The 24,259-nt window shown below is 43.4% G+C and overlaps 1 protein-coding gene across 1 annotated transcript in view; it reads left to right on the forward strand.

Moving 5' to 3' along the window:
• GRIK4 (glutamate ionotropic receptor kainate type subunit 4) overlaps window positions 1-24,259 on the forward strand; it is a 451,695-nt gene that overhangs the window by 285,714 nt on the left and 141,722 nt on the right. The window contains exons 6-7 of the mRNA XM_033918636.1: window positions 4,885-5,050; window positions 15,731-15,909. Coding sequence (XP_033774527.1) covers window positions 4,885-5,050; window positions 15,731-15,909 — 345 coding nt within the window. The remainder of the gene's footprint in view (window positions 1-4,884; window positions 5,051-15,730; window positions 15,910-24,259) is intronic.

Consider the following 24,259-nt stretch of genomic DNA (forward strand, 5'->3'; position numbering starts at 1 on the left):
TTTGCTTTAATCTTACTGTTACTAATTAATTAATTGACCAACTTTAAATAAAATGTCATAACAGTACGTATTATCACTTATCTTTATTGTGCAGAATCACTAGCCTGCCCCGACGGGACCCGTTTCGCCATATAAAGGCTATGTCAAGGGTTCTAAAGGAGCTATTCTAAAGCGTCCATCATCATTTTGGGGCTAGGATTCATCTGTATGGTACCTTTATCCGCCTTGATTTTAGTCAGTAACTCCCTCTTTTACCACTTTCTCTGGCCTTTTGGACTGTGGTTGAGCCTAGCATTTCACTCCTTTCTCTCGCTCTCTCCTATGGAGGCAAGATAGTTCCTCTGCGACCCAAGCACCCCCAGATCCCCTCTCTCACTTCTTTGCGGGTCCACGTTCTCCAGTCCTTATTTTCCCTTTAGGACAGGTGAGTTATAAGACGCCGGGTGAGTTCTATCTCCTCTTACTTAAGCTATCCGCATTCAGCACTTCTACCGCTTCCAGCTTTCAGTTCCATTCCCTGTAAGGATTTTCTCTTGGCAGCATCTTCAAGTTCCAAGTTTGTTTATTTTTGATATACCGTCTATCAAAACAAATGTCTAAACGGTGTACAATATAAAAAAAAAAATTTTGTAGAAAACTGTTAAAATGGGTAAATAAAAACAATATTTTGTCATATAGTACAATACTAGGCAAATTCACATTAACGTACATGAGACAAAAGGGAGGTTGGGAAAGGAGAAGTTGTTTAAAATGCATCGAAGTAAAATTAATAAAAAGGGGAAGGTAAAAGGGGAGTGGCAAGACAGCAGTGTTTTTTATATAAACTATAAACTATTCTTCCCCTCCCTACACGGTATTCTCTATGCAGGTAAACTGGGAAAATCTCTTCTCTTCAAAATCACAGGTCTTTGGAACGACCTTACTATCCCGCTGCGGAACCTGAGCTCCCTCCATTTATTCCGCAAGCAACTGAAAACTTGGCTCTTCTCTAACATGTAACTCTGTTTCCCCCTTTCTCTTCCATTCTATTTATAAGCTCATGTAAACCTTTTCCTGTCCTTTCTTATATTTAAGTTCTTGCAAACCGTGCTGAGCTCGACTTCTGTGGAGAGGATGCGGTATATAAACTTAAAGTTTAGTTTAGTTTTGCCCTGGCCCTGTTACTCTCTCCTTCAGAGAAACAGGGCCAGGTGTCCCTGATGACTAGTCCCTCAAGAGACAGCTATAGATCAGATTTAATAAGTTTTTTTGCCAACAGGCAATATCACAAGGGGACAGACTGGCAACCTCTGTGCTGATTTCTTCTTCTCCTTAGCCCCTTCAGATGAGAGCCAGGGCTCCTCTGGGGTCCAGAGTGTAGTTCTACGTGCTCCTTTTTATGGGCCCCTCAATGAGGAGTATTAAGACCTTCCTGAGCTTGAAGGTAAAAACCCCCATGAGACCCCAGAAGGAAAATTTATGAGAGATACTGTGTTGCAGAATTGAATTTACACAAGCTTGATGAACAATGCAAAAATCGTTATCTCTCCCTGTCAGCATAAATAACAAGTCTCTGGCTTCTTCCAAATACAACTTAGTGTTGTATTTCCCTTCCACCACTTTCTTGTAATAGAGCACCCGTGGAGGGTGGCGTAAGGGATCTGGCCAATCGGAGTCTTAAGCCACTCCTAGTCCATCCCAGAATGCACTGGGATGGAGGTCTAAGATTCTGGTTGGTTCAGGTGCCTAAAATCCATCCTATGGGAGGGGTCTTAGGCAGCTAGGCCAATCAGTGCCTTAGGCAAATCAGTGCCTTAGGCCTCTCCACCGTGCATTCCAGGATGCACAGGGAAGGGGAAGGCATGCCATTCTGTGGAGTCAGGCCTACTGGCCAGAGGTAGTAAGCATCCCTCCAGCTGGCCTGCAAGAAAAAGGACCAGGGGGTTCCAGGTAAGCTTTGGGGGTAACAGGGTGGAGGCATTTTTTTGGGGGGGTTCCGGCAGGAGGGAGTAGGCATTCCTACTGCCATTGATCTTTTGGGGGGGATCTGGCAGGAGGGGCTGGGCATCCCTTTTGCCATTGATCTTTGGGGGGGGTGGGAGTGTTTCTGGAAAGAGGGACTTGGCATCCCTCCTGCCAGTGATCTTCAGGGGGTGGCAGTAGGAGGAATTGGGCACTCCTCCTGCTGTGGACAATCGGGGGGGGGGGGGGGGCTTTACCTCAAAGTGGTAGGTGCCTACCATTCAATTAAGTGCAATTAATGCCAATTTCAAGTTGTTAATTGCCAATTATCAGTGCTGATTAAGTTTCTTAAATAATTTAGGCACCTGGCATGCTGATCTAGGCACATAACATTAGGCATCGTTATAGAATGTGGGCCTTATTGTACCTATGTTACTAGCCGCCAGTTTTCTCGGCAGTGATATGGATAAGTATCACATAACTCTAGGTGCTAATTTATAGAATTAACTCCTTAATTACTGACATGTATACCAAGGGCATCGATTTCAAGAATCTGCACAAGCAGAAAAAAGGGCAGCTTCACTTGGCAGCTTCTACGATTATATATAGAAGTGCCAATATTCCAAACACATACTTTAAAGTGCAGCCAATTAAGGATCAAAGTCTTGAAAGGTAACATTTTACATTTTAAAGGCTAAACAAAGAACTGGAAGGGCTATGCACAATTACCCCCTCAGTGAAATCTTTCAGACATGGCCAAAATGAGCACTTTGCAGAAGCTTATGCATGCCTTGGAGATGGTTCAAAAGCTGACAGGAAAATATTTTCGCTATAGGTTCATTCCCATCGTATAACAGAAATGCAAATATAATTTTTTGACCTGCCATAACCTTGCCCAAAATGTACCCTGTTTTAAATCTGTGCATCTCAGGCCATCTCCAGCTGTAAATAACAGTTTTCTAAAATCACCATTTACATGTGCATGCAAACTGCCTATGTAAATGAAGTGGAGGAGGAGCCTAATGGATAATTCAGCGGTCTGAGAACCAGGGGAATTGGGTTCGATTCCCACTGTAGCTCCTTGAGAGTCTGGGCAAGTCACTTACCATATATACTCGAACATAAATCGATCTGAATATAAGTCGAGACCCCTTCCCCCCAAAAGGAGGAAAAATGGTTGACTCGAATATAAGTCGTGCGGCTTAATATTCAAGTGTCCTGCTCTGTCAGGCTCTGCACCCAGCCACCTCCCTGCCAAGCTCTGCACCCAGCCCACTTCCTTCCATCCCTCCCCTGTCAGGCTCTGCACCCAGCACCCTTCCTTCCTTCCCCTGTCAGACTCTGCACTCTCCCTCCTAGACTCTGCCCTCTGTCCCCCCCCCCCCCATCTTCATACCTCTGCCGATCGCTGGTGGAGGTGCAGCGGGCAGAAGCAAGCTTTTCAAACTCCTGCCCTGCTGCTAACCTGCTGCGCGATCCAATTTCTTCATCTGAGCGGCACGAGCAGCAACGCGATTTGGTGCTGCTTCTCGGCGCTGAGCAGCTTCCTTACTGGCTCCCCTCAAATTCTCGCCCCTAACCCCCGTGAATATTGAGGGTCTGCTGTATATCAATTCCCTTCCCCCTATTTATACTTGGAGAATGCACCTAAAATTTATAAAATGCCTACTGTAACATAGGCGAGCATTCAAGCCTCTGGGAGGTCTGTAAACAGACTGAAGGAGCTTCAAGAAAATACAAAGCTCCCTTTATTTAGGTTAGCAGTTCAAAACACAAAACGTAGGGCTTATCCTACCTTGAAGATAAAGACAAAAGCTGAAAGCAACAAAATGGTCCCAATATATACATGTAGATGGAGCTGTAGTCTGGAGGGCCTCTTCTTCCTGTCCCGGGCCTCCCTGATTTTCCCCTTCTGGGCTTTTATTGTCCCTGGCTGGACCCCACTCTCCTGGCTCGGTTTCTAGCCCTGGCTCTGTTAAGGCATCACAGTGGGCGGGAATATAATTAAGGAAGGCTAGGGTGCTCTCATATACTCCCTAACAATGATCTCCTATACCCATTAATACCATTAGGGTCACTCATTTCCTATCCTGTCATTCTCAGAGGCATGCTATACCACGAGGGTCACTTCTTTTTTTTTGTTTTATTTATTAATTTTATTACTTGTTACAACATATAACAAATTCAGGCAAATTAAAACAATTGTAAAGAAAATATCTCCAAAATCAAACAATAATATTCATCAAGTCCACATTATTGGGGGCTGGCTATTCCTGTTGGAGCCTTTATCTGAAGCAATAATTAAGCAGCAACATTTTTAACGTTAATACAATCTAGAGTCAAGCAAAATAATCATCATTTTCATTCTCATTCCATCTCAGCCTCTGTATTAGTAACAGGCAAAATATCCAATTTAGGTTTATCTATAAGAAAATTCTCTAAATGAGTTGGATCTAGAAAAATATATTTGGTATCTTGATATACCACCAAACACTTGCAGGGAAACTTAAGGAAAAATGAAGCACCTACACTCAAGGCTTTAGCCTTAAGTTGTAGGAATTTCTTCCTCCTGTATTGTGTTTGTTTGGAGACGTCTGGAAAGACATTAATCTGTTGACCACAGAACTCAGTATTTTTATTCAAAAAATATAGTTTAAGAATATCTTGTTTTTCCATTTCACTTCTAAATGTGACTAATAATGTTGCTCTTTTGGCTATATAGTCTTTAGATGACTCAAGAAATTGGGAAATATTCAAACTATCAGGGGACACTAATTGATCTTTCCCCCCCCCCTTCTTCTGAAATCTTTGTAATACCACTGGGTAAATAATAAAGATTATCTGGGGAAATGAGGGTCACTTCTTTGAGAGGAGTGTCTCGCGTGGTACAGCGTGGCACTCTTCCTAACCTGCCTCTGATCTCTCTTCTCCTCTCTACTTCAGGTTCCTCACGTTAAAGTTGGTCCAGAGGAGTTTTTGAAGTTCCAGTTTCAGAGATTTACGACACTGAACCTACACCCCAGCAACAGAGACATCAGCATCGCCGTAGCAACCCTCCTTCATTTCTTCAACAGCACCACTGCCTGCCTCATTTGTGCCAAAGCAGAATGTTAGTTTTTCTTCCTCTTTTCTCTGCTGCGCTTATTTCATGCCGAAGAACATTCTGAATGCAATGAGTAGCACAGCTATCAATGAACCTACGAATATAAGAATAGCCAAACTAGGTCAGACCAGTGGTCCATCTAGTCCAGTACTGCTTCCAATAGTGGCCACTCCAGGTCACTAGTACCTGGAAAAACACCCCCCCCCCCCAAAAGTAGCAACATTCCATAATCTCAAAGAGTAAGCAAGACTCTGGAACCCCAAAGAGCATCAACATTCCAGAATCTCAAAGAGTAAGCAAGACTCTGGAACCCCAAAGAGCAGCAACATTCCAGAATCTCAAAGAGTAAGCAAGACTCTGGAACCCCAAAGAGCAGCAACATTCCAGAATCTCAAAGAGTAAGCAAGACTCTGGAACCCCAAAGAGCAGCAACATTCCAGAATCTCAAAGAGTAAGCAAGACTCTGGAACCCCAAAGAGCAGCAACATTCCATGCTACCAATCCCAGAGCAAGTAGTGGCTGCCCCCTTGTCTCTCACAATAGCATGGACATTTCCTCCAGGAACTTGTCCAAACCGTTCTGAAACTCAGCTATGTTAACTGCTGTTACCACTTCCTCTGGCAATGAGTTCCAGAGCTTAACTATTTTTTTGAGTGAAAAAATATTCCTTCCTATTTGTTTTAAAAGTACAGTATTTTCTTCTTTTTTTTTAATCTCTGCGTATCATATTGCTTTTGTAGAATCAGAAATGTGCATATACTTTTCTGGCTCACCCACAACATGGTTCCTTGGAAACTGTAGATACTGTGGATCTATCTGTGTCAATAACAGCTTTCCAAAATAGCTTTCTACACACATTAGTCATTAACATGTTTAAACACCCCTATTTACCCCTGTGTATGTAAAAGTTACCCAACCTTCTAAAATAGCCTCCCTTATCCAGATATAGTTTGGCTCCACTTCTGAAATGCCCCAGCCCCTTCTAAATTTAAGCGGATATATTTTCAGCCGATCATTGAGTTATCCAGACAGAATTTAGCCATTAAAGGACCCAAAGATTTTTTTTTTTTCAATTCTTTATTCATTTTCAAATTACAATAAGTGCAACAATATATTCAAACAAATTAACAATAATTATGTCACTTAACAATCTTCAATGGTACAAATGATATGCTCTTATCTCCCACCCCTCCCACCCTTCTTATCCTAGAAACAATACCTAATACCATATATAAAATAAAGGACCCAAAGATTTTTAAAAAGCACTTGTAGGGCTGCCATCTGATGCTTCTGAATATCAGCAAAAAGTAGAGGGAGATCAAAGCACACAGCTCAAATATGTAGTCATAAATGCACCAAGGGTCTTCAAGTATGGGATAGCCAGAAAATCTTTGTTGAAAAGCCCATCATAGGCCGTATTTTGTCACAAATTGCCTACGTCAGCGGTCTGTCAAACTGGTCTCCTCATTAATAAAATGCTATCCATAATTCAAGAAATGAAGCTCACTCATGCGCTACAATCACTAACACAAATAGTAAGAATTTTTTTTTAATTTAAAAAAAAGGATTTGATTTAGAAGCAGAAATAATGGTGTGTCTAATTGCTGAAGAGTATTCCTTCTGCTGAGGAATGTCTCTCTGTTGAGAGGAGTCTCAAAATTGCACCCCAAAAAAAAGGAATATCAATCAGAACATTTTTTTTTACTTTAAAAATTTTGAGGGCTACATTAAACTGGCAGCGATCAGCATTTTTGTAAACACTGGCCATCATAGGGTTTTTTTGTTTTTTTTCTGTACCTGGATATTGGCACTGGGCGATATCCAAATACGAACACTGAATGCTCAGGTATTCAGCGGCCCCTGGCAGCTGTCTAGGCGCCTCTGTTATTCAGCACTGGTACCCAATTACAAATCTGGGCAAGTTAGGACCACTAATTTTCCGGTGTAACTTGCCCAGAAAGGTCTCCAGGCACCAGTGCTGAATATCAGCAATACTTAGATCATTTCTGGGTCGGCCATAGCTGGAAACTGATCGTTTACTTTAGAGGTCCTTTTACTAAAGCCACAGCAAAAGTAGCGTGTGTGGCGCAGGGGTTAGAGCTGCAGTCTCAGCACCCTGAGGCTGTGGGTTCTAATCCCTCGCTGCTCCTTGTGACTCTGGGCAAGTTACTTAATCCCCTCATTCCTCCAGGTCTCTAGATAAAGTTTGAGCCCACCAGGACAGATAGGGAAATATGACAAAGTACTGAACGTAAACCACTTAGGGCTGGCGTTAATTCTAGCCGCTTAGCGAGGGGTTAGCGTGCGCTAAAAACGCTAGTGCCCCTTAGTAAAAGGAGCCCTTAGAATATAAGAGTTATATAAATAAATAAATAAATAAATGTGTATATTAAAAGTTTCATATCCCACACATGCTAGAGGTCAGTGTGGCTTAGAATTATAAAATACAAAACAAATATAGAAAAGAATGTCATTAATTAAAAGGAAAGTACAATCAATCACTCAAAGACACAATCACACATACAAACAAAAAAAAATTTTTGTGTGTATTTCTACCAATTATAGCTCTCCCTTTTATAAAATTTCATGGTATCAACCTAAGGTAAGGGTGAAGTATTGAAGGCCTGTTGAAAAAAAAAAAATAAGTCTTTAACAAAGACCTGAACTTTGAAAATGAAAGCTTTGCGGGAGGGGACGAAGAGAAATAAGTAGCAGTTCTTGTTCATTCATAATGCGCTATCCTGGGAGAGGGAAGAACCAGTCTATGAGAATCTAAAGAATATAGCGAGTGAGAAGGGGTGCACAGAATAGTAACTGCTGATAAATATGAGGCTATTCCCAAACTGAGTATAATGCCCTGTTTCATTACATGAGGGAAAACGCCTCAGAAGCCGCGGGAAGCGCTGCTGTCCTAGAGCTGTGAAGGGGAGAGCTGTCAAGAATACAAGATCCCCTGCACGCTTCTATCGCTGGCCGAGAAGCTTTAAAGGTTAGACATAAAATTTTGAGCTGACAGTGATATTCTACAGGTGGCCAATGCAGATTAATCAGAAGAGGCATGACAAGATCGTGCGATATAGCTTTGATCAAAAGCCTAGCTGCAGAATTTTATAGTGTTTGCTAGGGGTCCGGACTTTCCGATGGGAAAATTCTGGTAACCCTAGTGTTTGCAAACGCCGAAGTAGGGCCAAAGTAATGCCACAGTATACTGAATTGTAGTAATTTAACCTGGAGAGTACAAAAGCATGGAGTAGATTGTACAGGAAAGTGTGGTGCAGTGGTTAGAGCTACAGTCTCAGCACCCTGAGGTTGTGAGTTCAAACCCCGCACTGCTCCTTGTGACCCTGGGCAAGTCACTTAATCCTCCACTGCGCCAGGTACATTAGATAGACTGTGAGCCCACCAAGAGAGATAGGGAAAATGCTTGAAGTACCTGTATATAAACTGCTTTGAGTGTGGCTGTATAACTACAAAAAGGTAGTATACAAGACTCAGTCTCTTTCTCTGATGTCATAATGCCTCATTCCACCAATAAAAGCCAACCTCATCAGTGATGTCACAATGGCTTCATTGTTCTGTACTTGGCTCACTTCTGATATTGTACTGGAGGAGAGTGTGGCACAGTGGTTAGAGCCAGACCCTCAGCACCCTGAGATTGTGGGTTCAAAGTACCCTGTGCTGTTCCTTGTGACCCTGGGCAAGTCACTTAATCCTCCACTGCGCCAGGTACATTAGATAGACTGTGAGCCCACCAAGAGAGATAGGGAAAATGCTTGAAGTACCTGTATGTAAACTGCTTTGAGTGTGGTTGTATAACTATAAAAAGGTGGTATACAAGTCCCTTTCCTTAGATCGTGGACAGCAGCAGAGTCTAATGTGGTAACTAAGCAGATTTCTAAGCCAAAAATACCCATTTTGGCTACCTGTGCCTCACACAATAATGATGAATCCCAAATGACTCCCAGGTAGCGAAAGGTCTTAACAGGAGTCGGATCAGTATCAAGATGTCTGATTTTTCCTGTAGGCACTGGAAGCATCCCTGTTACCCAGCAGCTTGTTTGTTTTCGAAGAGCCGAGAACAAGGTAGCCAACTTGCCACAGCAGTAACACACGACTGAAGAGGACTTATGTCTATTTTATGTGGCTTTACTGGAAATATTAAAAGGATATCAACATCAGCACATATAAGCTTTGATGTTACATTCCTGAATTAGTGTTGCTAGATTACTAAGAAAAATGTTCACCAAGAGCGGCGACAATACAGAACTCCACAAGTCAACTGGAGCATTGAAGAAGTAGAAGTTGGCGGAATGAATACTGCCAGTTAGGAATGATGTGAACCATTTCATTGCATAGTGCACCACTTACGCATTTCTTTCCAGCATGCTGAGGCCACTTGTGCCATGGCCAGAAAATGGCTGACATTTTCCATTTTCCCAATTAAGGGCCACATGCTAATCTTGCCATTGGCGCATGGCCATTAAACAAAGTCACTCCAGGAGCTATTACCGACACCTACTTTATAGGCAGTAAGGGCCCATGTACTAATGCTGGGCTTATCAATTAGTGCATGGCAAAGCTTCAAGCGCTGATTAGTGATATCAAGGCTGCTCTCCATCCCCGAATATGCCCCCTTAGAGAAAATTAGGAGAAATTATTTTAGTGCGAGGTGTACATGCACAGATAGGCAAATGAACGGCAGCACTCGCCCCGCGGTAACCATGTTTAATGCACAGTAAGCGTACACAACTGCTTACCGCAGTTTAGTAAAAGGACTCAGTGCATTCTGCATTCACATGCTCATGGAAATAACTAGAATGATAGCAGCGATATGCATTCATGCTGCCTAAACAGTAAAACACTTTGGTTGCACTAGGGTTGTTGGAATTTCCTTTCAGAAAATCTGGACCCTTAGCCCCGCCTCCAGGTCTGCCTAGTTATGCCCCCCTAATCCTGCCCCCTCCCCCGCTGCCTACTTTTGTCAGGCAGGGAGGAAGTCCGCACATTCACGGCCGTCACACGATGACCATAGATGTCTGCCCAGCCTTGGTCTTACTTCCCTCCACCCAAAACTAGCCAGTTCTGGATTCTCCAAAATATGCCATGCTGGTTCAAACCAGTGGTCTATCAAGCCCAGCATCCTCTTGCTGTCAGTGTTCAATCCAGGTCCCAAGAAGGTTGGCAAGATCCCAAGAAGGAGATTGGTTCCTTATTCCTCATACCTAGAGATAAACAATGGCTTTCCCAAGCCTACATGGCTAGTAAAGGTTTGCTGACTTTTCTTCCAGGAAGTTGTTTAAACCCTTTTAAAATCCCAACTGTACTAATGCCTTTGACCATATCTTACGGCATCATATTCCACAGCGTGATTAAAAAGCCCGTGGCCACCTGCAAGCTAGGAAGCCATGAAATAAAGTCACAAGAAGAAGACGTTTACCCTCACTAAAGGATGGTCGGCTCATTGCTGTCCTTGCTGGCAGCTGGAAATCTCTGTGCAGGTCAGCCCAGGAAGACGCAGCCTCAATTTCTTACGGTCTTTCCGAGCCCATGGCCTGTTCCTCCTAACAGGCAATCTTTGAAACAATTTAGCCAGGAAAATTGCCCTTGTATCTGGGTAGGCTACAGACAGGGGTATAGTACAGTAGGATTTAGTCAGAATCCCTTTAAGTCAGAGGAATGTTGCTTTAAGTCAGAAAGATTAATGGGATTCTGACTAAATCCTACTGTACTGCACCCCTGTCTGTAGCCTACCCAGATACAGGCTCTACTTTATTCCAGCACTCTTTTCTTTTTATTCCCCACTGCCCTGTCAGTCTGGGCTTCCGCTGACACTGATGTAGGCTCTATTTCATGCATCCCCTATCGTGCTTCTCTGAAATCACTCACTCCCGTTTTCATCAAGCAGTACCCACTCTCCCGGGAAAAGGAGAGGGCCATGAGCCCTCTCTCTCAATTCAACCAGAAGTATATGTGATCTTCCATGGTGTATTTACTTTTAAAAAGCATTTCCCGAGGCATGTTTAGATTGAGAAGGAAAATACAGATATAGATTGTATTTTCAAAGTAAGTGGAATTTTGGTACCTGTGGGATGCTTTTCTACAGGATGCTTTCTCTTTGGAAATTAGCACTGGCGATTTAGATTTATCTCAAGTTTTTACTATAGTAGCTCAAGGCAAGTTACATTCAGGTACAGTAGATATTTTCTTGTCCCCAGAGGGTTTACAGTGGGATTTTAACCAGACACTCCTGGTTTTCAGTCCACTGTTCTAATCATTAGGCTATTCCTCCACTCAAAATCTGTTACAAGGCAACCACGGACTTTGTACCTAGACACAGAGGATGAAAATTTCCACCGGAATTATTTTGACTAAGCATAGGTGCCAGGGAGACCCAGACTCACCCATTTCCCAGAACTCTACCCCAAGAGTCCCCATCAAGGGGGAATGTATGGCGCAGTGGTTAAAGCTACAGCCTCAGCACACTGGGGTTATGGATTCAAATCCACACTGCTGGGGTTGTGGGTTCAAACCCACACTGCTCTTTGTGACTCTGGGCAAGTCACTTAATCCCCCCCCCCCCCCATTGCCCCAGGTACATTAGATAGATTGTGAGCCTGCTGGGACAGACAGGAAAAAATGCTTGAGTACCTGAATAAATTCATGTAAACCGTTCTGAGCTCCACTGGGAGAATGGTATAGAAAATTAACATAAGAACATAAGAAGCGCCATCTCCGGATCAGACCTTCGGTCCATCAAGTCCGGCGATCCGCACACGCGGAGGCCCTGCCAGGTATACACCTGGTTTATTTATAGCCAACCATATCTTTATATGCCTCTCTCAAGGAGATATGCATCTAGTTTGCTTTTGAAGCCTAGGACTGTCGATTCCGCAATAATCTCCCCTGGGAGAGTATTCCAGATGTCAACCACTCTCTGTGTGAAGCAGAACTTCCTGACATTAGTCCTGAACTTGCCCCCCCTTAGCTTCATTTCATGTCCTCTTGTCCGTGTCAAATTGGACAATGTAAATAGTTTTTTCTGCTCTATTTTGTCGATTCCTTTCAGTATTTTGAAGGTCTCGATCATATCCCCACGCAGTCTCCTTTTCTCAAGGGAGAACAATCCCAGTGTTTTAAGTCGATCCTCATATTCCAGTTTCTCCATACCCTTCACTAGTTTAGTTGCTCGTCTCTGCACCCTCTCCAGCAGTTTTATATCCTTCTTAGGTAGGGAGACCAATGTTGGACGCAGTATTCCAAGTGGGGTCTGACCATTGCCCTATAAAGCGGCATTATAACTTTCTCCGATCTACTCGAGATTCCTTTCTTTATCATGCCCAACATTCTATTTGCCGCTGCCGCGCATTGTGCCGACGGCTTCAGGGTCCTATCTATCAGTACACCCAGATCCCTTTCTTGTTCACTTTTTCCCAGAGTTGCACCTGACATTCTGTACTCGTATTCCTTATTTTTACTGCCTAAATGCATTACCTTGCATTTCTCCACGTTGAACTTCATCTGCCATTTCTCCGCCCATTTTCTAACCGACACAAATCGCTCTGGAGTTCCTCACTGTCCTCCTGCGATCTGATTGCCCGGCAGAGTTTTGTGTCGTCTGCAAACTTTATGATCTCACTGGATGTTCCGTTTTCCAGGTCATTGATATAAATATTAAAAAGGATCGGCCCAAGTACCGAGCCCTGGGGCACACCACTAGTCACTCTCTCCCAGTCGGAGAACTTCCCATTTATGCCCACTCTCTGCTTTAGAGGCTCCTTTCTTGAGCTGCTTCTTACTTTCTCCCTTCTTCAACAGAGAGCTTGCAGGATCCAAAAAAAGCAAACAGAATATTTGGGATTATTAGGAAAAGAATAGAGAATAAAACAAAGAATACCATAAAGCCTCTGTATCGCTCCATGGTGAGTCCACATCTTGAGTATTGTGTGCAATTCTGGATGCTGAATCTCAAAAGAGATATAGTAGAACTTGAAAAGTTTAGAGAAAAGAGCAACCAAAATAATTGAGGGGATGGAACAACTCTCATATGAGGAAAGGCCAGAGATGATAGGACTCTTCAGCTTGGAGAAGAGATGGCCGAGGGGGAGAGATGACAGAGATCTATAAAATCCTGAGTAGAGTAGAACAAGTAAACACAAGTTGATTGTTTATTCTTTCAAAAAAAGTATGAAAACTGGGAGACACTCTATGACGTTATATAGTAATACATTTAAATCAAATGGGAGAAAATATTTTTTTTCACTCGTCATACAGTATAATAAAGCTCTGAAACTCATTGTTGGAGCAAATGGTAAAATAATTAATGTAGCTGGGTTAGTTTGGACAAGTTTCTGGAGGAGACATTCATAAACTGTTGTTAAGGTAGACCTAAGGAAAGGAACTGCCAAGACTATGTAACCTGAAATCTCACGACGATTTGGGACTCTGCCAGGTACTTGTGACCTGGACTAGCCGCTGCTGGTAACAGAATTTTGGACTAGATCAGTGGTCTCAAACTCAAACCCTTTGCAGGGCCACATTTTGGATTTGTAGGTACTTGAAGAGCCTCAGAAAAAAATAGTTAATGTTTTATTAAAGAAATGACAATTTTGCTTGAGGTAAAACTCTTTATAGTTTATAAATCTTTCCTTTTGGCTGTCTTAATAATAATAATGTAATTTATAGCTAAAGAGACATATGACCAAGAAACTGTTTTATTTTACTTTTGTGACTATGATAAACATACTGAGGGCCTCAAAATAGTACCTGGCGGGCCTTGGTCTAATCCAGTAGGGGCTCTTATATTATTTAATCCTCTAAGCTTTGAGTCTCTTTGTGCAATCCCACCGCTGTGAACCAGTCAATTTCTGTGACCGTGAATTGCTTTGTTTTTTGGCATACTTGGAAACATAGAAAATGGCGGGAGATAAAGACCATATGGCCTATGCAACTAATTAACTGTACAATTCCTTCCAGCAACAGGGCAAGTAGTGCCTCAAGTCAACAGCAGAGAAAGTCGGAGGGGGGGGGGGAAGGACATTTTTCTTTTTCATGGATTTCTTTTTTGTTGGATTTGGTTTTCCTCTGTCTTCAGATCCGCTGTCTTGTATTGGAGTTTGGGCCGGGACACTGGTTGGTCACGAATGAGTCAATAATGAGCCAGAAGTGGTCAGTGTTTTTCTCAATTTTGACCACTGCTGGCTAATTTACACCTGAATTTTCAGTGGCAGGCCACATGCAGGCACTGGCACGTAATAACCAGATCAATGGCAATACCTGGAAGTTATGCCAGTATTTTGAATACTGGGCACTTAGGAGTCAATATACAGAGGTCAGAAGTGAGCGTTTTGCTTTCTGACGATAGAAGTGTTCCCGGATATTCAAAGCCAGGACCTGTGCAGGCTTTGGCTAACACATAGCCACAAGTTTGATATTCAGCACTTCAGCAGCCATGGGTTACTGCATTAAAAATAGGATAGACTTTTATGCGGTCCCAGTGGTGCAGTAAGGGTGAGCAGCGCTCAGGGTAGTGGTGCCCCTCCCCTGCCGTGTGCATGTGTCCCTTCCCTTTCCCCATACCTTTTTAACTTTTGCAGTATTAGCATCATGCCCACGTCGGTATCAATTCGCCCTTTGACGTCACTTCCTAGGCGTGGGTCCCAGAAGTGACGTCAGTGAGCGCGCCGATGCCGACGTGAGAAGTAGAAAAGTTACGGGGGAAGGCAAGTGTAGGAGGGAGAGGTGCCATGCCTGGGGCAGACTGACCTCCCCCTCTTAATATGCTACTGTGCAGTCCCATTTATGTGCTAAAACCGGGCACTTATGCCCAGATTCTCTAAACAGCGCTGTTTCTTAGGCGCTGGTAGGTGCCCAAGCTCAGGAAAAAATACCGCTGATATGACATTTTTCATTGATATTCAAGGTGCTGGAATCGCGTCTCTGTAGGTGCTTTACGGCACCTAATGCCACTGCAGGCGTGGCTAATGCTGGAAGAGCCGTTAGGTGCCACAAAGCATCTACAGGGGCACGATTCACATCGAAGGTAGGCGCTGGAAATACAGGCCTGGAAAACCCTGGCCTACGTTTCCAGCAATTACCTTTGCCGGAGGCGCGATTCCCTAACCGGCGTGCGATTGGCACGTGATCAGCAGCCGCTGACAACAGTGTCAGTTAGAGAATCCGGGCTTTAAGGGCTGTATATCAGCATTTAAGCCGCCGAGTGCTAATTCTGCCCTCGGAATGCCCCCACCTGGCTTTGTGTTTGGCATTATCCTGATATTCAGCTGTACTCAGCCAATTAGGTGCCACTGAATATTAGCAACTAGCCCCCGACCAAGCGATTTAACCGGCCAGCGGCCGCCTAAATCTTTTTGAAAATCGGACCCTTACCCCCTCTTTTACTAAGGTGCGCTAACCGATTAGCATGCGCTAAATGAAATGGCGCACGCTAAACGCTAACACGTCCATAGACTAACACGCATGCGTTGGTGTTTAGTGGGCACTAAATCGATTAGCACGCGCTAATTGGTTAGCGCACCTTAGTAAAAGAGGGCCTTAGTTTTTTTTACTAGAAACTGAATGTTATATAAAAGTTAATTAAAGATCATGGCATTAGCGCAGTGTTGTTGCCCCTGTAACTGGACAGAGATACTACTCGGTGCCTTTAACTGGAAAGCATTTGTTTTGTAGGCCTTTTAAACTTGGAGAAGTTGCTGCGTCAGTTCCTCATCTCGAAGGATTGTCTTTCGGTTCGGATGCTGGATGACAGCCGGGATCCCACCCCACTCCTGAAAGAGATCCGAGACGACAAGACAGCAACCATTATTGTCTACGCCAACGCCTCCATGTCGCACATCATCCTGCAGAAGGTGAGATGACAGACCGGGACCATTTCAGAGTATTTCATTCCTCTGCATGCATAGGGAACAGAAGGATGTAAGTAAATGCATTGGTCATGAGAATGCGTACCCCTATTCCCAAGTGCTACAATAGCTGGTCCGAAGAAACAGCACAGTCCATAGCAAGCCCATAGAACAGCCAAGAATACCTCCAAGATTTCAGGAGAAAAATGGAAGCCATTAACTAGCAATTATTTGTAAACCAGTTGCATGTGCTGGGGGGAAGTCTGTATAAAGCGTTGAGGGAAATGTATTTATTAGCCATTGAAGTGTTAGAATAGGAAGAATTCTGAGGCTCTTCGGAGCCTTGCCCTTAATTAAATGTTCGACAGGTGATACAGGTGAGAGATGATTTCCATTAATTTCAGAGCTTATAAGAAAGCAGCGCTAGGTGCTTTTGTCTTCCTATGCAATCAAACACATGAACCCTAGAGTTTTCAAATGTTTGCTGCTGATAATTGAAGATATGTAAATGAGAAAGAGTGTGGTATAGTTGTTGTTTTTTTTTTCCGGTACATTGTTTCTGCAGTAGCGGAAAATAATTCCCCCAAAATTCAGCCTGCAGCAGTCGGCGTTTTTCTGAACACCAGCTGCCACAGGTTTTCGTTCTTGGCTATTGTGCAGCAAGTCATATCTGGATATGAGCTCTCAATATCAAGGTATAAAGCAGCCACTGCAGTTTTTCTGGGTACTGGCAATGTTCAGAGCAGTACCCAAATAACTGCTCAAAGAGGACATAAGAACATAAGAATAGTATTACTGGGTCTCGGATCCAAGATGGCAGATGGAAGAGTCAGCTGAGCGGTTCGGTGCGGCCGCTTGAGCAATTATCCTGGTTCCCATTGCCTGCAAAAGAATTTTACCTCTGTAATGCCGAAGAGGAGGGGCTGTAGTTCCGCTGGAGCCTCCCGGCAACCTGGCCCGGCCCGACTCAGTAATATCGACAAGCTCCTGCGCCAAATGCAGGAAGTGTCAGTGGTGTCGGCAACCCCATTGGAGGTACCCTGTAGTGAAGCAGAGGCGGTCTCCCCGGGACTAGAGATCACATTGAGTCCCGACGCAAGAGCACCTCCCCCTCTCCCTCAGACTGACAGCTCCCTATAGATGGAGGAGCAATCGGAAGGCGGTGTTCTTCCTTCCCCAGAGGCAGCTGCAGGAGAGTCCTTTGGAGCCTGAGGTGTTTGTCCAGAGGGTGAACCGTGAACGGGAGAGTCGCCATCAGGAGGAGAAGCCAACTGGTGAAGATGTCAAAACCCAACTTGAAAAATCTTTCTTTATATTAAAGAAACCTCAAGAGGTAACTCTGGATGCTATTTGGGATCTCGTGGCTGACCTGGCTAAATCTATTAAACCCAATTGTTTCAATTGGAGCAAAAAGTAAATACTCAAGAAGTTGATATTAAAAATCTCAAAATTGAACTTAAATACCTTAAAAAGTCCAATGTTACTTCTAAACAAATCACAGAAACATTGGTGAGAGATAATACAAATCTGAGAAGGAAATTGTATACTTTAGAAAATTTATCCCGTAATAATAACCTCAGATTAATTAACTTTCCCAGAGTCGCAACAACAACTCCTAGAGATATGTTAAAACGTTATTTGACAGAGGTCTTAGAAATTTCAGAAGAATTGTTGCCACCATTTACCCAGGTCTACTATTTACCTCTACGGAGAGAACAACAACAACAAGGGGAAAAATTACAAGATGAACAGCAGCCATCCAACATTACAATGTTATTGGAACGTTCAGATAGGGAAATGGCAGAACCGGCAACAATGGTCCATCAAGCCCAGTAGCCCGTTCTCACAGTGGCCAATCCAGGTCACCAATACCTGGCCAAAACCCAAGGAGTAGCAATATTCCATGCTACTGATCCAGGGCAAGCAGTGGCTTCCCCCATGTCTTTCTCAATAACAGACTATGGTCTTTTCCTCCAGGAACTAGTCCAAACCTTTCTTAAAACTTTCTTAAAAGCTATCCGCTTTTACCACATCCTTTGGCAACGTGTTTCAGAGCTTAACTATTCTCTGAGTGAAAAAATATTTCCTCCTATTGGTTTTAAAAGTATTTCCCTGTAACTTCATCGAGTGTCTCCCCCCATCTTAGTCATTTTTGATGGAGTGAAAAGTCAATCCACTTGTACCCGTTCTACTCCACTCAGGATTTTGTAGACTTCAATCATATCTCCCCTCAGCCATCTCTTTTCCAAGCTGAAGAGCCCTAACCTTTTTAGTCTTTCCTCATACGAGAGGAGTTCCATCCCATTTATCATCTTGATCCCTCTTCTTTGAACCTTTTCTAGGTGCCGATTTTCAGCATGAAACTGCCTGGAGTAGGGATCCATAGGAAGTTAGAGAGATTTGGTAAACCGTGATTCCCTAGCTCTGTTATTAAGTGTAAAGGATCCATGGAAGGAGGTTGCAATGACCTTGGCTCAGGAGCTCTGGAGAGAAGTTACTGTGACTCTTTGCTAGGTATTCAAGGAAGGAGGTGACAACGGCTTTGCTTACGTAGATCGGATCTGTCTCCGTTGTCTCTGAATATTTCTGTCTACAATCTGCTTCTGTATTGGTATGACCCTCATTCTGCATCTTTCATACTGTCTCCAATTCACTTAGCCTGTTCCCTGTCTTATGTTTCTTCCCCAGTATCAGCCTCTCACATTTTTTTTTCTGAATTTTCTCCAGTCTACATCTGTAACTTGGTATCTGTGTCTGAATTTCTTGCTCATTTTCACTGTCTCTTTTCTCTGTAGTATTTTAGATGCAGATAGGAATTAATTGTTTGAACGGGGAGACACTTTTCCTGTTCTCAGCCTTGCTATTTCACTAAAGCCCTGGAAGCTGCTGATGTGTGGAAAATGTGAATACGATTTTTGTCTTCAAGTAATAAACAATTGCAGTGCATTCTCTAAGGACTGAGGGCTATCCCCACAGCCAGTTACCATGGCAACTTTTCTGCTGTAAATCATCAGCTTTTTCCACTCTTCCCTTTTCCCTGCACCTCACTCATCTCTTCCCTCTTTCTGGTGATTTCTGTTTCAGTATGTCTTGCATCTCTTTTATTGCTAACTTGTTCTTTCTTTTTGTTATCACTTTGCCATTCTATTTTTTTCTCTCTTTCTCTATCATTTTTTTCGTTGTTTCCACTTCCCTCTCTCTTCTGTATTATTCTCTTTTCTATTGTTCAAAAGATACCAAACATTAAAAAAACCCTTTTCAATCAATATTCAACATGCAGCAGTCAGCGTTTTTTGTTGTTTTTTTAAAGTCAGTGCTGGCATTGAATATCTGGAGCTAATTCAAACAGCTGGCTGCTGGAGTTTACACAGGTCCCAGACATTCACGTGAGCCTCAGCTGAATATCGGCTAGGACCTGCATTAGTTGTTTCAGATGTGTTTGCCCTTCCGATTCCACTCCTGAAGGAAAACAAAGTGCGAGCTGAGCTCCCCTCCATACCTCACCCCCGTAGGCCCCACAAGGCCTAACTTGAAATTTCCTGTTGATCGGGAAGGGGGAGAGGCATAGGGGATGGAATGATGCCCATTTGCTCCTGCCCACTGCAGATCCAGCCATAAAATGACCATCATGACCTCTAGTGGCAGATTCATAGTTCTCATAAATGCAAGTCTGGCATTCAGTTTCACAAGTGTAAAACGATCTGATAATTGGAAGCCTGGACATTTTGCTTATGTCACGGTGGGTCTGATTTTGGTCTCCTGTCCGATATTCGGTGCTATTTAACCAGCCAGAAATTTTAAGCGCTAGCCAGCTAAGCTTCACTGCCAAATCAGGTCACGTAAATAGCTGGTCTTTATCTGGCCATTATAAACTTAGTCGGCCAGTGCAGAATATTGACTTGGCTGACTAAACTGCGCTAGCGGTTTTTAGCACCGGGAGCTGCGCTGAATGACCCACACTGCTCTCGACGCTCATAGAGTTCCTACGAACGTCGGGAGCAGCATGCAGCATTCAGCGCAGCTCCAGGCACTAAAAACCGCTAGTGCGGTTTAGTAAAACGGGGCCTAAATTTATAGCGGCCAAAAATAAACCAGATATTGAATGCCAGTTGTCGGAAACAGCCCAGCATTGAATATCTGGACTGATTCCCAATTGCTGGAGTCAGCCTGGCTAATTCCCCGTGGTCTGAATATCAGCCCACAGTTTTTCTGTGAATCCTTTTGAATTAGCCTCCAATGTAGCTGCACTATCATTGATATAATCTGTAGATTTGCAAACTCCTTTCCTCAGAAGGCTCCCTGCCCAATAACGTTGAATGAGCAAAGTCTCTATGAATGCCACACAATGGAGCCAGCTTTGTTGTTGGCAAGTATTCAATGGCTTGAACAGTGCTGTGGTTATTGCTCTGTCTCCAGATTGCTGGTATTAATAAAAATATGGAGCCTGTTCCCTGAGGATGTGGTCAAGATGACTAATATAGTGGCTATCAAAAGAGACTTGGACAAGTTCCTGGAGGATACCTCCATAAAAATTAATAGCCAGGTGGACTTTGGACTGCCACTGCATACCCCTAGAAATGAGCTATGAGAAATGAGAAACGGGTCATCCTTTCAGGATCTGTCGGGCACTCGTTACCCAAACTGACCACTGCTGGACTCGAAGGACTGTGGTCTGACTCGTCAAAACAGAAAACATCATATCAGCACAAGTACAGTACATATAATCACACATATCATGGGGTAATTTTATAAAACACATGGAAAAAGCTTTATAATACGATTCCTGGAAAGACATCTTACAAATTCTTCTGTTTACATCCCATCTAATAAAAGATGCTCTTATTTCATCCTTCACAATACAGCAATCTCGTGCCTCAAATTTCCCCCCACTCCAACTTCTTTAGACAAGTAGCAGGTAATTTTATAATGGACCCACCTGTGCTAGAAGACCCAGTAGTTGCCCATTTGAAGCCTGTTTGGGCAAGTGCCTGTGTGTCCTTATAAAATACAAGGGCAAAAGTGGCAGAAATCCTGCCTAGATTGACGGTGCAGGCACATACCCCTGCTGGGGAGAAGGTGCACATATTTGAGTGTAAAGTATATTCTGCCAGATATTCAGACCGCGGAAGTTAGCCGAGCGTGGCTATTTAATGTTGGGCCTTTTCTGGTGAGTGGCGTTGAATATTTTTGGACGCTATAAACTTAGCCAGCCAAATCGATATTCAGCACTAGCTTAGTGGCCAAAGACAGACCAGCTACTTAAACAGCCCGATTTGGCTGCTAAAATTAGCCGGCTACCACTTTAAATTTCACAGATAGCCTGCTATGTTGGCTGCTAAAATTAGCCGGCTACCACTTTAAATTTCACAGATAGCCTGCTATGTTGTGTGATTTAGCTGACTATCCACTAAGCATGGATATTGAGTGGCCACCTTGCACTTAATATTAGCCCTTAGCTCAGTGTTTTTCAACCTTTTTACACCCGTGGACCGGCAGAAATAAAAGAATTATTTTGTGGACCGGCAAACTACGAGGATTAAAATTTTAGAACCCCGTTTCCACCCCATCTCCGTGAGCTCGGTCACCTCAGTAACTATAGAAATATAGACAAATATAGTGCAAAATATAGACAGCAGATATAAATTCTCAAAACTGACACGTTTTGATCACTAAATTGAAAATAAAATCATTTTTCCTACCTTTGCTGTCTGGTGATTTCATGAGTCTCTGGTTGCGTTTCCTTCTGTCTGTGTATCCTTTCTTTCATTTCTTTCTTTCTGCACTCAGGCCCAAGAATTGTCCTTTTCTATTCCCTCCCTCTTTCCTTCTTATGTCCTTAGTGGCCCCGGTGCCTCCTTCCCATGTCCTTAGTGCCCCCAGTCCCTCATTCCCATGTCCTTAGTGCCCCTTCCTGTCTTTAGTGTCCCCAGTGCCTCCTTCCCATGTCTTTAGTGTCCCCAGTGCCTCCTTCCTATGTCCTTAGTGCCCCCGGTGCCTCCTTCCCATGTCCTTAGTGCCCCCAGTCCCTCATTCCCATGTCCTTAGTGTCTCTTCCTGTCTTTATTGCCCCCAGTGCATCCTTCCCATGTCTTTAGTGCCCCCAGTGCATCCTTCCCATGTCCTTAGTGTCCCTTCCTGTCTTTAGTGCCCCCAGTGCATCCTTTCCATGTCCTTAGTGCCCCTAACTGTCTTTAGTGTCCCCAGTGCCTCCTTCCTATGTCCCTCTCAGTGCCTTCCACACTTTATCCCACCCCCACCCCCGAAGCCAGCCTGCCTGCCTGTCTACCTCTCTCCCTCCCTCTCTGGCCAAAGCCAGCCTGCTTGCATGCCTATCTCCTTCCCTCCCTGCCATGCGCAAAAAAAAAAAAAAAAGCCTCCCTCCTTCCTTTCACCCGGTCCGCTGCTATCTTACCGCCCTGCTGCTGCTGCTGCTAAAGCCGACAGGAAGTCTTCTTTCCGACGGCAATTCTGATGTCGGAGAGGACGTTCTGGGCCAGCCAGGAACCGATTGGCTGGCCCAGAACGTCCTCTCTGACGTCAGAATTGACGTCGGAAAGAAGACTTCCTGTCGGCTTTAGCAGCAGCAATATTGCCAGCCCTGCGCGGACCAGCAGAAATTTCCTGCGGACCTGCATAGGTCCGCAGACCGGCGGTTGAAGAACAGTGCCTTAGGTGATTTAGCATTATTTAACTGGCCAGTAGCCATTCCTGGCCAGTTCAATATTGCTGAATATCGGGCAGACTGAGTTTAAAAAGAAAAAAACTATACAAAGCTTGTTTTCTGCATAACTGTCACAATGTGACTGATTTCAATATAATTTTTAATGTCATCCTGAATTAACTTGTAATAAGTCCTTACTATCATTAATCATTTTACATAAGCATTGTTGCCATCACCTAGCAATTATCGTCATGATATACACAGATACCATTTTGCTTTATATAAAACTGTTATCATGGTTTTCAGTCAGGAAGATCTGATCCGTATTAAAAATTTGTATCTGGAGAAAGGTTGTGGTTCTCGTAGGCTGGTGCAAAGTGTCCAATAAAGAGGAGAAAGAGGATTAGCATAGAATATGTTTTGAAAAAATTTCGAGAAACAGGCTCAACTGATCACCAGTCAGGAAATAGCAGAGCCCGATCAGTTAGCACTGAAGAAAACATTGTGACAGTTGAAGAACCAGATAGTAAAGTGACGTTGTTTAGGTGAGATGGCTAGTGTGAGTGTAGGATTATTGTAAATTCATTTGGGCATTTAATAAATAAACTGAGTGCTCTTGGGATGGTCCCCAAAGTGACGAATTGGGTTAGGAACTGGTTCAGTGAAAGGCGACAGAGGGTCATGGTCAATGGGGATCGCCCTGAGGAAAGGGATGTTAACCAATGGTGTGCTTCAAAGTTTGGCTCACGGGCCTGTTCTTTTTTAACATTTTTGTAAGCGAAATTGCTGAAGGGCTGTATGGTAAGATTTACCTCTTTGCGGATAATACCAAAATCTGCAATAGAGTAAACTCCTGTCGGTTTGGATGACACGAGGAAGGATCTAGTGAAGCTTGAGGAATGGTCTGAAATATGGCAGCTAAGATTTAATGCTAAAACTGCAAAAACTCAAGGCTATGGTATAGTTTAGGGGGTGAAGAACTTTTGTGCATAAAAGAGGAGCAGGACTTGGGAATGATAGTATGTGATGATCTTAAGGTGGCCAAACAGGTTGAAAAGGCGATGGTGAAAGCTAAAAGGATGCTTGGGTCCAAAGGGAGAGGAATGGCCAGTAGGAAAATGGAGTTATTGATGCCCCTGTATGACTCTGGTGAGTCCTCATTTAGAATATTGTGTACAATTCTGGAGACCACACCTCCAAAAAGATATAAACAAGATGGAATTGTTCCAGAGGAAGTCTACATCATAAGGTGGAAGTCTACGTCATAAGGTATACAGGGACAGACTCAAAGATCTCAATATGTATACTTTGGAGGAAAGACATGAGAGGGGAGATATGATAAGAGACATTTAAATATGTTTATGTTTATTTAAGATTTGATATACCGCTCCTTCATTTTACTCACCTAAGCGGTTTACAATGTATCAAACTAAAATGAAATTAGGTACTTGAGAAAAACTACTCTATCTGTCCCAAAGGCTCACAATCTAGCTAAAGTACCTGATAAACTAAAAATAAGTAATAACAATGTATAATACATTTGCAAGATCAAAAATCAAAGAAATAGAAAGAATGAAAGAAGATAAAATAAAACAAATTTAAGAGATAGAAAAGTCTCTGAAGTGGCCTGATAGCAGTCATATTATAGTGCAAGTCTTAATACAATTCCCGGCACAGCCCACTTCACAAATCCGA

Source organism: Geotrypetes seraphini, chromosome 13, assembly GCF_902459505.1.
Source record: "Geotrypetes seraphini chromosome 13, aGeoSer1.1, whole genome shotgun sequence".
NCBI lineage: Eukaryota > Metazoa > Chordata > Amphibia > Gymnophiona > Dermophiidae > Geotrypetes > Geotrypetes seraphini.